Raw genomic sequence first — 16,915 nt, 5'->3', positions numbered from 1 at the left:
AGTTTTTGTGCTTTTTAGGCCAAGCCAGAAATAAGCAAAACAAATTTAGCAAAATGATGTGTTTACCTTTAATTTACCACGGCTGTGTTATTTTGTTAACCATGTCAAAACTGTCAGTGGAGCATTTCCTAAGCTTGCTGTCAAACCTAAACCCAGTTGCCATCCATATCTCTTCACATTGTCAGAATAAACCTCAAGGAGGCTGGGTGCTTTAGCATGAACTCAAGCACTTGTTTAATGAAGCCTGTTTTGGTCAAGCCTGTTGAACGACCTACACTGCAGCTCTTTCTTACAAGCAAATGTCTTAAACTTGGCTTTTCCTAAGCCCAGTGTGGTGATGTACTGAGGGTGTTACAGTCGGTGAAATGACTAGAAAATATGAGCATACTTAAGCTCACTCTTAACTATATATTTTAACCATAACCTTATTTTTCATCCAGGCAGGTTAAAAAAGCTGGTACTGTATTTATCAGTAGGAGATAATGTACTTTTAGAAAGTCTAAAAATATTTCAGTTCTGTTCAGAACATTCAATTTCTTTGTAGTGATAATGACACTATTCTTTCGTATTGTTCATTAACATTTTGATCCAGTTAAAAAAATCTGAGTGACATACATACTGTAGTTTAAAAAAAATCTCAGAAATATATGTGGAAGGAGGGGAGATTGTCTCAGCAGAGTAAGAGCGTAGAAGAGAATACAGCTATTTCTAAGACAGGAAGTTAGCAGATTCAGCATTGAGGGAATACAATGAAGTGTTGAATTTGGAGTCAGGAGGTATGTGAATGTTCTTTGAGTTAAGTGTTGGAGAAGAATGGTAAAATGGAAAAGATGTGGAGAAAAAGAAGTAATTTAGTGCAGAGGAATAAATGCCTTGTCCTCCCATCCTGCAATTTTACTATAACTTCACTTTCATTATGAAAAGAGGACAGGTCCATTTTCTTAATTATTGTAAATTTTAGCTCACTAAATATTTTCCTGACATTTCTGTGAGTGTAGGAGCGATGTTTTACAGGTGGTGGTCCTGACACCAAGACAGTAATGGATGAGAGATTGTGCCTATTGCAGTAACTGCAACAGAATCAATGCTCTGAAGATGTGATTTACCTATAGGTAATGGATGAGAGATTGTGCCTATTTACTTCTGTTTCAGCCATCAACAGTTTTAGATTCTAGCCATAACCTGAATTTCAAGTATTAACTGCACCTTTGGTTAAAACTTCAGATAGAATTAAAGATGGAAACTGAGTTTTGGTTCTGTTTGACTTTCTGGAAGTTCCTAAAATTGGTCTGTTATGTCTCCCATATGCTCTGAATGCAAATATATTTTCTTATTTGTATTTATGATGAGTGTGCACACCCAAACTAGAACATTTAAAAAGACATATGTGTATGACACAGAGACCTTGATAGGATTTTTCCAGTGCCTGCACTGTGAGCAATTGATAGGTTTCAGTCTTTTTTTGTTTGATGAATTTTTGGCACAAAGACTTGTCACTTTCTTCCACAGCTGAGTTCACTTGGTTGCTCTTGTGAGTGATCTTTATAGTACATTGTTCTACTTGATATATACTTTTTTCTGATATTTGACTGTGAAATGGAGCCACTGGTAGTTGTTTGTTTGTTTGTTTTCTATGAAGTGACTCCTTTAAAGGTTCATGGTACCATTCTGCGGTGGGTTGACCTTGACTGGATGCCAGGTGCCCACTAGGCTGCTCCATTACTCCCCCTCTTCTACAGGACATTGTGACAAAATATGATGAAAAATCCCCAGGGTCGAGATAAATTTATTGCCAGTCAAATTAGGATAATGAGAAATAAGAACAAATCTAAAACAACAGCTTCCCCCCTTCTTCACTGACTCTGGTGTCTGCAGAGTTGTTTCTCTAACACATTGTCACTCCTCTCCCTCAGCTGCTGTTGTGCATAATTTTCTACCCCTTCTTAAACAGGCTATCGCAGAGGCACTACCGACTTCACTGATTTGCTCAGCATCTGTCTTGGAGCCCCGTGGAACTGGCTCTGTCCAACATAGGGGCAGCTCCTGATCAAGTCTCAAAGAAGCCACCCCTGCAGTGCCTCCCTGCTACTTAAACCTTGTCACATAAACCCAATACACATTCACAATGAAAACTGAAGGTGATGTTGCAGGAACATTAACTGACCCTTGTAGTTGACCAGCGGAGTTCTTTGTAGTCAGCACGAGGAGTTCTAGGACACCACCCAGACAAGCCAATTATTATGAAAGTGAAAGCCATTTATTGTGTGTTGCGCACATGCTTTTATGCAGAGCTCTTTTAGATTTGGCAGCTACTAATTGGATACAATAATTTTAAATTCTTAACAACAAAATCACTGTTGGCTCCTTTCAATCCTGGGGACATCATTTTCGAAGCTATGTCAACACAACCTCTAAGTTAACTTAGTTGTGCTAATTAATTTCTCTCAGTTTCTCCTTACCTTTCTCACGTCCTGTATAATTGGATACCTCTGCACATCTGGTTGCTTTTCTTCTTTCCCAGGATCCTCTATTAATCTTATAATTACAAAGCCTAAAGTTAGTATCATAGTTAAAATTCTACTTCAGCACAAAACGCCCCTACAACCCTTAAGTCACTTATGTCACTCCTGTGTTTCTGTCTTCTTCAGGAGGTGTAGCTGCTCATGTTAGGTTGACATCAGTTAGTGACCTTTCTGTTTTCTTACAGACTGCTTCCTCTCAGTGGGATGAAAAAGGGTAGACTCTTACGCTGCATGCAAAGATATCCCTTTTTGGCTAACTACAAAATGGAAGAACAGAAGTAGTGATAAGTTACATGTCCTCAGTCCCTTCTTATTATTGTAGTCATCTTGCTATTTAAGAGCACTGGGGTGTGTTTGGTTTTGTTTTTTTGTTGGGTTTTTTTTTTTTTTTCCCAACTCTGACAGTAAGCTTATTCTCATGAGGGAAGGATGGTGATTATTTTTTTCATTGTTGTTTCATAGATTGTTTGATTTTTTTCCTGCTTATACCTATTACTATTTGTTTATAATGGTAAGTCATACTTTTTTAGGCTTTCTGGATCATTGTTGTCTCCCTATCCATGGAAGCTTTAAAAAAAAAATAATAAAAAAATGATGTGTTTAGGACAAAAGGGCCCAAAAAGTTCCAGGGTTTTCATAACACATCTCCTTGGAAAGTAGTAAAATAGACTGATGAGTTTTACTATAAAAATAGCATTTGAAAAAGAAGACGACAGAACTCATGGAACATTATGTATTTAAAATTAATTTAAATACAATGTTTTAAGATTACTTTCGTTTTCTTTAGAAATATTCTTAGATTTGAATCTTACTCTAGTATGCTTTTGCTACTAACTCTGCTGTATGATATTTTAGTCTCAGCTCTTCTTATGTGTTATTTATTGTGATAATGTTTGAAATACATTTCACCTCCTTCATAACATTAGAAGCTTAACTAAATGGCTATAAACCCTTTAAACCTTAAGATCGATGTTATCAAAGAGATATAGCATTAAATGTTCAAATACCACTAAAAATCAGTGAGGAAATTAATTCCAAATATAACAAGTCTTCTTGGGGAAAAAACTCCTATTAGTAGAAAGTACAAATCCCTCTATTAAGAGAAAGAAAAAGACTAGAACATCTGTAGTTCTTATTGTGGTTCCAACTTATGCTTATCTGGGAGTGACATTAATCCATAATTTTCTCAAAGTAACATTGGAAAATGTTTCTCTGAGACACATGGAATATATTTAAAAGACAATTAGGCAGGAGGATCCAGAGTTGGGAGCTTGGAATATTAACAATTGTCTGATCAACTGAATGGGCAGGTGCTGTGCATTGCCGCTCTAAAAATAGTGTTACTCAGAAAAAGAATTCTACATGTTTTCATATACTGCTGTGTAGCCTTGGTACATCTGGTGAATATACAGGTCAAAACCAGATATATGTCGCGAGTTTAAATGTCTTAGGGGTTATGTGGTGTCTACCTATGATTTTATGGATCATAGCTTTAAAGTTGGGAAATTATTTATGTTGTGTTTTGGAACTAGTCTTAAACCTCATCAGTCATTTACATGCTTTTGTGAGGAAGCCCACAGATGTCAATGGATGTATGGGTCCATAGGGAAGCCACAAAAATGGCCAAGAGGGATGGAACACCTCTTCTAAGAAAGGCTGAGAGACTTGGGATTATTCAGCCTGGAGAAGAGAAGGTTCCTGAGAGACTTTATTGCAGCCTTTCAGTACTTAAAGGGGGCTTATAAGAAAGATGGGGACAAACTTTTTCGTAGGGCCTATAGCATTAAGACAAGGGCTAACCATTTTAAACCTAAAGAGGGTAGATTTACATTGTATATAAGGAAGAAGTTTTTTCGATGAGGGTGGTGAGAACAGGTTGCCCAGAGAAGTTCTGGATGCCCCATCACTGTAAGTGTTCAAGGTCAGGTTGGATGGAGTTTTGAAAACCTGATCTAGTGAAAGATGTCCCTGCCCTTGGCAGAGAGGGTTGGACTAGATGATCTTTAAAGATCTCTTCCAACCCAAACCATTCTATTATTCTATGCTTCTATGGTCAATACTTAATAAAGTACTTATGTGTATACATTTTAAAGACTTTATGTATGACTTTAAAAAAAAACACAAAACCTATTTTATTGGCTTTGGTAAACTTCAGTCTATTAGCATTTTGATCTCTGGTATGCAACTTTTTGTTGAATACAAGTGCTTAGAGGTATTTCAAAACTGTTTTCTCTTTTTTTGTTTACAGCTGACCTTGTTGCCATTCTGAATTTTGGCAGCCTAAGAAAACAAATGTGATCTTTGGTTAGCTCTATGTCCAACTTCCTATTATGGATATACATTTCTTTCTAACTACAAAGCCATGTGTTGTTTCTATAGCCCATAAATTGTAATCAATTGCATCTTCTCTCACTTTTCTCTAAAATCTACCATTCCTTTCATTCATTTGTCATGCTACTATATTAAATGCTTTCCAGGCAGGGTGTTGTGTTCAGCTAGGTGTAATAGGAAATAATTAACAGGTTATTCTCAATACAGTCATCCCTTTCTTTTTTACAACTGCAGTAAAGAAAACATGGAGGGACAAAGGGAAGGGAGAAAGTTTATGTAGATCAGTGTCATCTAATTCTAATCAACAGAAGGTTAATTGTCATAGTTGGTATACTTTATTTTAAACTCTCTCTCATGTTAATAAAGACATACTGGTTTCACTGGAGGTACAAATCCTAACGTACTGATTAATTTTTGTCCTAAGAGGAATGTCCAAAATAGGCAAGATTAATTTCTCTCCAAATAGCTTATCTCTAGAAAAGCACTAGCTGCAGAAGTAGTAAGTGATCATTTCTGAGCAAATGACTGATTTTTAGCTGGTTCAGTTTTCACAGAATGGTTGAGGTTGGAAGGGACCTCCTGTCCAACCTTCCTGTTAAGAGAGGTCTGTAAACCTAGAGGTGGTTTCCCAGGGCCATGTTCAGATGGCTTTTTAGTCTCCAGTGATGGAGACTCCACAACCACTCTCAGCAACCTGTGCCAGTTCTTGGTCACCCTCACAGTAAAAAACTGTCCCTGATGTTCAGACAGAGCCTCTTGTGTTTCAGTTTGTGCCCACTGCTTCTGGTCCTGTCCCGTCAGTGAAAAGAGCCTGGCTCCGTCCTTTTTGCACCCTCCCTTCAGGTATTTATCTGCATTGATAAGATAGATCTTCTCTGAGCTTTCTCTTCTCTAGGCTGAACAGTCCCAGCTCTCTCATAGGAGAGATGCTTGAGTCCCTTAATCATTTTTGTGGCCCTTCCTTGTACTCTCTCCAGTATGTCCAAGTCTCTGTTGTACTGGGGAATACTGAACACCACATCCAGATGTGTCTCACCATGGCTGAGCAGAGGGTAAGGATCACCTCCCTCGACCTGATGGCAATACTTTCTCTAATGCAGCTGAGGATACTATTAATCTTCTTTGCAGCAAGGGCACGTTGTTGGCTCATGTTCACCATGTTTCATGCACCCCCAGGTATGCTTCTGCAAAGCTGCTTTCCTGCTGGGTAGCCCCCAACATATACTGGTGCATGAGGTTGTTCCTCCCCAGGGGCTGGACTTTGCACTTCCCGTTGTTGAACTTCATGAGGTTCCTGTTGGTCCATTTCTCCTGCCTGTTGAGGTCCCTCTGGATGGTAGCACAACCCTCTGACGTATCAGCCACTGCACCTGGTTTGGTGTTGTGTCAAACTTGCTAAGGGTACACTCTGCCCTATCATCCAGATCGCCAATGAAGATGTTAAGCAGGATTAATCCCATTACTGACCCCTGGGATACACCACCATTTACTGGCCTGCAGCTATGTCCTGCTGATGACCACCCTCTGGGCCCAGACTTTCATCCAGTTTTCAGTCTATCTCTCTCTCTGTTCAGCCAGCCCAGACATTGATAGCTTGTCTATGAATATCTTACAGGAGACAATGTCAAAGGCCTACATGACGTCCAGGTAGGCATTATCTATGGCTCTCCTCTCATCTGCCGGGCTAGTCATTTCATCATAGAAGCTTTTCAAAGCTGGTCAAGCATGACTTCCCCTTGGTGAAGCTGTGCTGACTACTCTTGATGACTTTCTTTTCCTTAATGTTCCTGGATATGGTTTCCAGGATTAGTTCCTCTATGGTAGTATAAATGTTAAATAAAATTATACCTCTGTATAAATAATCTAAATAAAATGGTACCTCAGTCTTATCATAAAAGATGGATTGAATATATTTTCCTACTGAGACTATTCTTCTAGAATTAAATGTATAACAACACAATTATTTTGGTAGAAGGACCTGTGATTCTGTGGAAAATTATGGAGGTAAAGCCTATCAATCAGACAGCAACATTTCATTAGCTTACATCATAAATGCTCATCATTTACTTACTGCAAAGCAGTCAGACATCCACAGCCCAAAACCAATTAACCATCCTGAGGGCATATGAGGACACACAGACACAAGCAGAATGTGTTTTCTTCTCCTTGCCTAGTTTCACTTCTACTAATGAAGAAGACAACCAGCGACTTCCTTTTGATTGATGAGCAAAGGGTGGGCTTGACGTTATCTGGAGTCTATAGGTGTGTTTTTATTGTAGAGTTAGCAGTAGAAAGTAGATATAGTGTGAGTGACAGTAGATATCTTGTGGGTATGTTTCAGTGAGGTGGATTTCTTGCCATTGAAAGTTTGTTCAGATCATTCATACCATGTTTTTTTGCAAGGTAATGTTTGCAGAAATAGATTTATTTGTAGATCAATAATACATGTTCTGGCGCTAAAGAGGGGGTTAGAATTTCCAAGTCCAGGCTTGCCCTGTCTTGTTATCTCCTAGGTAGAAATACCGTTCCCACACCATGTTGAAGTTAGTTACTAACCAGTCATTTCCTTCAGTGCCTAAATCAAAAATTTTATCTTCTTGTAGCTTAATAAAAATGAGTGAAATTTACATGCAACCGCTAATAGTTTTTAGAGGTATAATGAGACTGCATTTGCAAAGGTTAAGATACTTGATGTGAGAAAATATGGCAAAGTCCAATCTGAAATAACTGCTTAGAGGTAAAAAAAAAAACTGAACTCACTACACAATATTGTGTTTCACAAGATAAAAGTTATATAATAATTAGTATTGTTTGGAATGTGGTAAACACACCAACTTAAGTAGAAGCCAATGTGTTTGCTTAACGATTTATTTGCACTCCTTTATTTCCCTTTGTGGATGCTATATTGATAATTCAATTAAATTGTGTAATTATTTTTGTTTCTTTGTAGAAGGTCTTATTTACAAGATAATATTTTTTTTGGTATAATGCTTTTTATTGGGGCTGCATAGGTTGATTAAATGTTGAGATTGTACTCCTCTGATCAATCGGTCTCAAAAAACGTCTTGTGAACGCAAGCCAACACAGTGCAGGTCGTATTACTATGTAAAAAGAAAACTGTAGCATGAAAAATAAAAATATAATATCTTCATGCTGTTATCTTAATGTACTATCCTCCTATTTTAAGACTTTCCAATTGTATTTGTTATCAGGATAGGGAAGTACTACATATTTGTTTTCAATTATTGTGACCCCAAAGTAGATAATTTTAATTGAACTTTACAAATAACTGATTGCAGTATTAGCCTCTATGGAAAAATTAAATGACATTTAGCATTAGTATTGGAGTTAAAAAAAACAAACCAGAACAAAACGAAAGCCCCCTTTTAAAAAACTGTGTGAAGGAAATTATATGATGTGGTTACAAAGACTGCAAAGCAGAATTCATCTGCTATCTGTAGGACTGAGATTACTGCCAACCACTGACATATAATACAACAGGATGACCCCATCTGGTCTTCAGCTGCCTTCCCAAAAGAGCACAGTTCTCCTTAAGATCCTCTACCTGCCAGGTTTGTGTGTATTTTTCAGTTGTTTTACAGCATCTCAGGTGGTGCTACTTAAATATTTTTATGAGAGTCCATTCCATTTTAGATGTCCATGGTGTAGACATCCATATATAAATGCCTAGTGTCACTTTATAGTCAAGGAAGAGAAATAAGTACTTCTAAGCTGTGGTTGATCTAGTTTGTGTTATCTACTTTTTGATTAAATAGATTACACTCTAGACATGTTTTTTCACTGGTTATGAAGAAGCCTACATCAAATATAGATGTTTGAACTGTAGATGTCTACAGTTCAGTATAATGAATTCTGTTGCCAACAAATGGACTCAACAATGTAGAAGGAACTTTCCAGTTCAGCTAGTGAGTATCTCCTGGAATTGTCGTACAGCTTTGTGTGTCACCTGTGTTTTTTTTTTTTCTTTATTTTTTTTTCCTGTTCCATAATGGTCTATAAATCTCCAAGTTTTCTTCTTTTCTTCCCCTTCTCCCCCTTTTATTATCCCCTCTGATATGCTAAGGTTAAATTAAATTTGAAAGGACAGAAGTACTTAATATTTAGGCCATTCCATTTTGCGTTGCGTTCATGTAATAGGTGACTACCGTAGAGCCAATTAAACTATTGTTAAGCTACACAGTTGCTAGCAATTCTTGGATATTTTGAGTCATTGAATTACATTCAATGTGCAGCAAAATAGTGTGTAACCTTGTCAGGTTGTTTTGATTCATTTTTTTTCCTTAATATTATGTAAGATATTGCTCGTTTAAACTATATCTTAGCTTAATTTCTAAGTACTTTTCTGAGGAGAAAAGATTCATAACATCTTTATAAACTTCTTCATCATTATTTTACTGGTAAAATGTCAACTTTTATGGAGTGAAAACATTACTATGCATCCAAAAATATTTTAGAGGTACATTTACATTGGAAGCTTTAGGATAACAGATGTACATATGGAAATATATACAACTTTAAATCTTTACACTTTCCCTTCAGAAGCAGTTCTGAAGCACGTATACTTGCTTCTGTTATACACCATCCGGCTTTGTATGTTTCGAAATTTTAAAAAGTTGAGTGCTTTACCTTGAACACTACTTTATTTGAAAAATCATTGGGGAGCTAGTTCCGTCAGGAGCTAGACACACAGTCACATTGAGCAATTGTCTGGAAAGATTGCTGTTTGGAACACATCCTCCTAAGTATGTTCTCTCTCTGAAGAGTTGTAGGAAGTTCTCCAGCTAGCCATTAACTTTTCAGTAGTATTCTCCCATGTTACTTCTGAGCTGGGTAACAGACTCAGTTTTGCCCAAGGTGTGGGTTACAAAGGATGTATTCCAAGGCACAGAATGGAGGTATGTCAATGAAATTTTTTTCAGAAATGAGATACCTGCTCCCGTTTCTTTCTTTGGAAAAGTGCTTGCAAAATTATTAGAGACCAAGGTGCACCATCATACTTTTCAGAAAGTTGTTTTTCAAATAGGATCTATTTTTTTCTGTATAGTTGGGATGATAATAATAACTACTATTACTGTCCAGTTTTGTTTGTTCATTTGCTTCTGGGTTTATAAATTTAATTTAATTAAGCAATTATAAGTTGTTTATTGCTTCTGGGCTTATAAACAGCAAAAGCAGACCAGGATGTAGAGATGCTATTGCCTTCCTTTAATCTACTTTCATATTTATTTTAATGAATAAATAGTGCACAGCTCAGCATATTTTGTTTTGAATGTGTAATTGCATGTCAAAGATAAACAGCAGAGGATGAATTTCTAAAAAGTATACATAGTTGTTTTTCACAGTTACAACACATAAATACTTGTGGACTACATGTGTAGTAGTGAGTTTACGCCCTCTTGAATGTTGGATATTGACAGCTCTGCTGTTGCTATACGTGACTCTTGCTCCATTTGTGTACATTCCCTTAAGATTAAATATCTTTGTGTCAATTGTCAAGCATATGTGCCAAATAAATGTCAAGTTTACTTTGCCAAATCCAAAGTCTGAACTGTAAATCAGCTCAGGTGTAGTATGTTTTAAACCTAAGTTAAACTGTGTTGTTTAGTGTAGGTTACATACAGTTGCTTGCTTGCCCTTTAATGATTGGGAGTTGTGATGTATTTCATCTGTACTATAACAGGTTTGTAGCAGTTACTGGTACCTGTTTCTAACCCTCTTCTGGCAGAGGTATGCATGATATGCAAAACAGTTTACTGGCTTGGGCAATATTTGACTTTTTCCTATATGTAAAATATGATCTGATTTGATGGTTACTGTTTCTGGCTTTGTTTTACTACTGGCAGTTTTATACAAAGTTGCAGTATTTTCTGGTTTGCAGTTGATCCACAAACTGTTAAGAAGAAATCACTGTAATAACAACTTCAAGAATAAGATTTTCACATTAACATTCCAAATCTTAATAGCCAGTTACTATAATTAATATAATATAATGTTTTATTTTTAATATATTCTTTAATTCAGAAAGTTATTAATGACTTCATTGCTAATTCTTGTCTTAAAAATGTGACTTTCACAGAATATGATACAATACAGATGAAGACTAATCTATGCTTGTGTGGCTTCATACAAGTACACTTTTCAAAGTCATACCTATCGCATTATCACAATGGGTTTCAAAGAGAGTGGGCTAGAAATCTTTTAATACAACATGATTCTCTTAAAAATGTTAGTGTAGAAAAACCAAACAATAAACTTTTTTTGCATGTACATCCATTTTCCTTAAAATTAAAAAAAGCTTTTTTTATCTCAGAAAAGAAGCTCAGATTACAGAAGGAGAGAGTACATCAGAGCAGCCAGTAACCTAAAATATTTTAAGCCTTAGTCATGTGAATAAAGATATGTATTTTTTTTCTGATCAGCCCTAATTAAAAAAAATGTGTCTTGAAAGACTTGTAAGGGAGCTTCTATTTTCCTTAACCTCTATCCTCTCCTCTCCAGTTAAGTACGTGTAGCATAGGATGTTGTTGATCGTGCTAAAGAAAAGCTGGCTTAGCTTTCTGACACTACTTGTAAAGACAAGTACTTCAACTACAAAAGGACATGCTTGGTATCAATTTGGTGTGACTCAGTTAATATGAAATATCTGTAAGGATATTAATTAAAAAATATTACTATTGCATTTACCAAGAAATGTATGATAGTGAGATTACATTTCTTCTTGTGTTTAATGGAAAACAGGATTAGGATTTAGGTGGATGAACTAATTACACATTTTTTTCCTTAGCATCCTGGATTTGTTGAATTCAGTTATAATTTGCCCAGAAACTCCCATGTTTTATTGTGGAGTGTTTTTCCAGTACAGATGTAACTGCACATCTAATTGCACATAATTTAACTGTGGACTAAAAATTAAGACTTTTTTCTTTTTCTTCTTATTTTTTTAATAGTGAATTAAATGTTTGTCAACCTTAAATCTAGTTCTGGATTTCAGTTTAAATTCTTATGTCTAGGCTTGCAAATTTTGTGGCTGGAACAACACAAACTATCTAGAATTTTTTTTTTTTTTTACACTAAGAAGATTAAGAAGATTTATGTGTGGTTTTCTGTGCTTTTCTCACACAATTAGAGCCAAAAAGCTACTTGCCTACACAGTTTTCCATGTTGTCTCTATTGTATATGCATACTGTGGTTTAAATTACAGGATATAAAAGGTGTCCATGCTTCTGGTAGCTGCGTTTTAGCCAGGTCCATGAAATAAGAAAATGACTTTGACCTTTCATCCAGCTTTATCCTACTTGAGACACATTATAGATATCCGGAGTAAATTACATTCTTCACCTTCATTGCGTTTACTCAGTCAAGTACCATTATTCAGTTGTTATTTGAAGACAATTGTATTTCACAAAGTGCAATTAGTTATGTTGCCCTTTAAGTATATCTTAATCAAAATGTAATGCAATTATTCAGAGCTGTATTAAACATGTAACAACTACATACATAAGTGAAATGATGGTGCTTTGAGAAGGTCAGCAGTGTGTCGATACCTTAAAGTTGTTATAATTCATATTTCATTAATCAAACCTGTTGGTTTAATTGCAATAATTTATTGTAAAATATGCTAAAGTTACATGCAATTATTAACTGGAAAATCCCTTTTCTTTGCACTGCTGATAAGCTCTTTTACAGCCTCGTCTTTCAGGTACATTTCTTAATTTCTAAACTGTATTTACTTATTTTAGGTTATTCAGATAAATTTTGAAGAATTTGATCTGGAGATTGGCTATGACACACTGACAATTGGTGATGGAGGAGAAGTGGGTGATCCTAAAACTGTGCTTCAAGTGTAAGTCTTCTGCATTTGCAATTTGTATACATTACAGAATATCATGTGTTTTTTGGTGAGAGTAAATGGTGATGAGAATCAAGTAAACCTCAACAAGCTCTTACTGAGGTTTTAAAATTACTGAAGCTAACAGTTTAATTACTTTGTTATATATTTGCTGTTCTGAAGTCAGAAAGAGATGGGCTAGACAGCAGAAAAGAAAAAGATAAACTAAAATCGTAAATTTTAAGACATAGTCTGTCCATTCATGTGTAGACATGTAAGTTTTATGGGCTACTATGTTCTCTTTATAAGTGAGTTCTCAAATTTAAAGTAAGAACATAATTGAAAATAGATAAATGGGTGACTTACAAAGTTTTACAATCTACTAGCGTGCTAGTATGACAAAAGATGTACTGTAGGATCTTGACCTTTAAGTGCTTATTGATTATTGTAGATAACTCAAAAAATGAGTTAGTACAGTGAAGAAACTACTACAGAGAAAATCTGAGTAGAATATTACCTAAACCACGTATGATTACAAATCAGGTGGCACTGCGTATTAAGTAAGATTTTTATCATCCATTAGCATTCTTCTAGAGTGTGTGAGCTTTTATATACAGAGATGTATATGTGTATAAATATATATATTACCTGTAAGGGATTGTCTGCTATTTAGAAAAGATTTTTGGAAAAGGCAAAATAATATTTAGCTGTTATTTTTAAATAAACTCACCTCTCAGTAAGTACCTTGTATTATCATTAGTTCAAATGAGTTACAAATTTAAGACACCAATCAGCACAGAAGCAGAGGTGATAAAAGTTTAGTACAAAATGTATTTAATAAAAAACTGAAAGAAGAGCAAAATTAGGATTCCTTAGAATTATATTTCTTGCAATGTATTTAATGGCAAAATATTTAATATTTTTATATGTTGTAACTTTTCATTACTCACCGTAAGAGTGCTATCAAGAATTTGTTTGGTTTGAATACCCTAAAACCAACGTTTATCTTTCTTTTTCTTTGCTGATTTTAGCTCATTATTATTATTACTAATTGAAAAACTTTGAAAAAAAATACAGTTGTTTCAGGATTTGCAGATTTTCATCATGAATTCCCACTTAGATTTATCCTTCAGAGGATAGACTATCTGACCTTCTATTTTTAATTGTTTCTGTAATCGTTCTATCCCTTCTTATCAATGAGGAGACCAGGATTTGGCCAGGTATTTTATGTGCATTTACTTTAGGGTAATGCAAAGCTTTTTCAATGTATTGTAGATGTGCTAATTGTTACTAGTAACAGTTTTGAGAAGTGTGGGAGTATTGTAATTTCTATTTTATAAACTGTAACAGTACCAAGCCTTACAAAAATATTTTTCTGATCATGCTGGAATTCAGTTTCAGGTATTTTTAGATACCTAAACTATATTGAATATCCTCTCATGTGGAAAGAGCATTTATTAAATACCAGTTCACCAGGTCTTATTAACATTTAACTGAAGTATTGCTTTTAATTGGTACCTGAATTACAGTAACATGCTGAGGCACAGTACAATGATATTTAAAATTTTTAGTAACGTAGTAAAACACTCTGTCCAGATTTAATTTCACTAAAGATGTTAGTATTTTATAAAAGTATGTCTGATGATGAGACCTATGTGAGGGAGAAATTACAAAATTACAGGATTAAATTTGTCATGCATATAAAGGAATTCTGAAGAGTTTTCTTTAATAGAAAAGTTAATTAGAATTTTCAAGTGTTAACATATGATAAGAGAGTCTGTCCTGTAAATAACTAGCTAAATCATTTAAAGAATTATTACTATGGGGATCCTGGAAGAGCAAAACATCCTCCAATTAATTTGTGGGGTTTTAATATTAAATAACATTGTATGATAAGCCACACATATGTTATTCTTGTTTACCAAGTGGAATGATCACTGATTATTCTGTGGTCAAAAGTGTCAATGTCAAAGTTATTAGTACTGAAATGTTTTAAAAAAATTACATGGAAGATGGAACATAATTAAATACTGTAAAAACCTTATAAATATTTTCTCCTGTGAGCCATGCAGACTTTGTCTGAGATACGATGCATACTAAATAAATCAGCTATTGTATGCTTTAGTTTTGGATTTTAAATTTTTAAATTGTTTTCTTTCCTTCAGCAAATTGCTGAAGAATATTGTTTTGAATATATCTGGTTTACATGTAAATGGTGTGAAAGCATTTATATTCCACCTTACCAAAGTTAATCAGGAAACCTATCCAAGTGTTCAATCCACTAGTATTAGTGGACACTGCTAGATGGGAAGGTTTAGAACCAAAACCTGAATTTAATTTACATTTAGGTAGAATGACGCTCCCTAAATGGAGAATTGCAGTCCTGATAATTCCTACTCCAGTGGTGCTAATCACAGAAGTAGCTAAACTCCAAAGCCATGTCAGTGCTTGCCATTAAGTTTCCCTGGGTGCCTATTAGTCTGTCCCTATAGGACATGCACCCAACAACATGACAGACTGCTCCAGCCTAGTGAGCCTGACACCTCAGTGAACCTAAATCGGAAGGGAATACATCTTTGTGTGTGCTTGACAAGGTGACTGATAGGAAGTCATTCTTAGTGCTTTCCTATGAAGCTAAGATCTTTGCAAGATGGAGCAGTGTTAAGTTTTATTACCAAGGGACAGAATGGAAAAAGGAAAAGAATTGGCGGGTCCTCCTTCATGCATCAGTCACAGCACTTTTTTCAGGATGTTTAGAAGTCTGCTTTCAGCAGCCTGGTCTGACAGTTGCTGCAGGCGACTCTGAATGTTAGTATGTGTTTGGGCACTGGTTCCTGTAACATGCATTTGGAAAATCCAGTGCACAAGGCATGAAATTCATTCTTGCTCTTTCAGTCTGCTTGCTGTGTTGGGTGTACGTGTATCCAGTCTCCCATATTACAGATAATCTTCAGCAGATGGGCAATCTCAAAATCTCCTGAATGTCCTCTAACCTAGTCTTCAGTGTACTTTCTCAGGGGGATGTGTGTCACTAGTGTGTGGGAGGAGTAGTTCTACAGTCCTAGAGGAAGAAGTGGAAAACACCCTGCTGAGTGCCATAACTGTTCAGCGCTTTAATGAAAAGGGAGGTGGCGTAATTGCATCTATCAATTTCTGCTGCTGACAGTGTTCACTGCTCAGCTTTTGAAAGGGAAGGTGTAAGGACATAATTCCAGGAGAGGAATTCAGGTAATGAATCCAGGGTAGAGGAAGTCTCAAAAACCTCAGGAGGAAAGAAAGGATAATTCACAGCTGCAGAATTTCATTATTACCTTAAATAGCTTCCTTCCCATAATGCTGTTTTTTGCTGGGTCTTATTGCTCTGTGGCCCCAAAGTTTTCCCAAATACTGTACAGGGATCCCTAAGAAGTTAAAAAAGAGCAACAAGTGATTTCTGTGTTCTGCTAATTGACACTTATTTTCAAAAAAATGTATTTTCAAATGATATTTTTCCCCATGTACTATTTAATTGGAAAATATTGTTTGTGAAAACAGTATATTTAAAAAAAAAATTATAACTGACTTCAGAAAACACAAATGATAAAAATTTAGATCGCTGTTTATCATAGGAATTATTCTCTCTGCCACAATAAAGAGATTAGTATTCCCAATGACCTTAATATTCCCAAAATGTACTGTCTGTCACCAGCAACAATTGCAAAACCTTGTTAGCCATTACATCAGTGTTGTTTCTGAGGAACATCCTGTTAATCTATGAGTTTGGCAAAGACTGAACTCACTGAAAACTCTTTACCTTAGTGCAGGAATGAGCAGTTAGTGCTTTATTTTGGCCAGCCGTTTACTTGTTCAATTCCGGCAAGAGTCTTTGTAGTAGCTCCATCTGTGAACACAGATGTGGGAAACAGACATGAATTTCTCCCACAGCTGAGTATTTCATACAGGGACAAGCTAAAAAAGATCAGAGAGGAGAACTAAAATTAACTGCAAGATATATTTAAAGTAGTCCATTTGAAATTTCACTTAGCTTTAAAGAATGGTTAGAACTGTAAAAAACCAGACTAACAGTTTTCACTCTCCTACAGTCTTGGGCTGGTGATCCATTATAAAAGAATGGAAAATGCTTTCATACTTTCCACCAGTCTCTTTCAGCTGATAAACTCTTACCAAATTTGAGACAAAGTTTTGGAGAAAAAAAGCAATAAAACATAAAACT

General features: G+C 35.6%; 1 protein-coding gene across 1 annotated transcript in view; it reads left to right on the top strand.

Annotated features, from left to right (window-relative positions):
* Positions 1 to 16,915, top strand: part of CSMD3 (CUB and Sushi multiple domains 3) — a gene marked incomplete at its 3' end in the record, with an annotated part of 84,034 nt that overhangs the window by 23,783 nt on the left and 43,336 nt on the right. The window contains exon 3 of the mRNA XM_010082946.1: positions 12,614 to 12,717. Coding sequence (XP_010081248.1) covers positions 12,614 to 12,717 — 104 coding nt within the window. The remainder of the gene's footprint in view (positions 1 to 12,613; positions 12,718 to 16,915) is intronic.

Source organism: Pterocles gutturalis, unplaced genomic scaffold, assembly GCF_000699245.1.
Source record: "Pterocles gutturalis isolate BGI_N339 unplaced genomic scaffold, ASM69924v1 scaffold10785, whole genome shotgun sequence".
Lineage (NCBI taxonomy): Eukaryota > Metazoa > Chordata > Aves > Pterocliformes > Pteroclidae > Pterocles > Pterocles gutturalis.
This window is presented reverse-complemented; position numbering and strand designations above follow the sequence as displayed.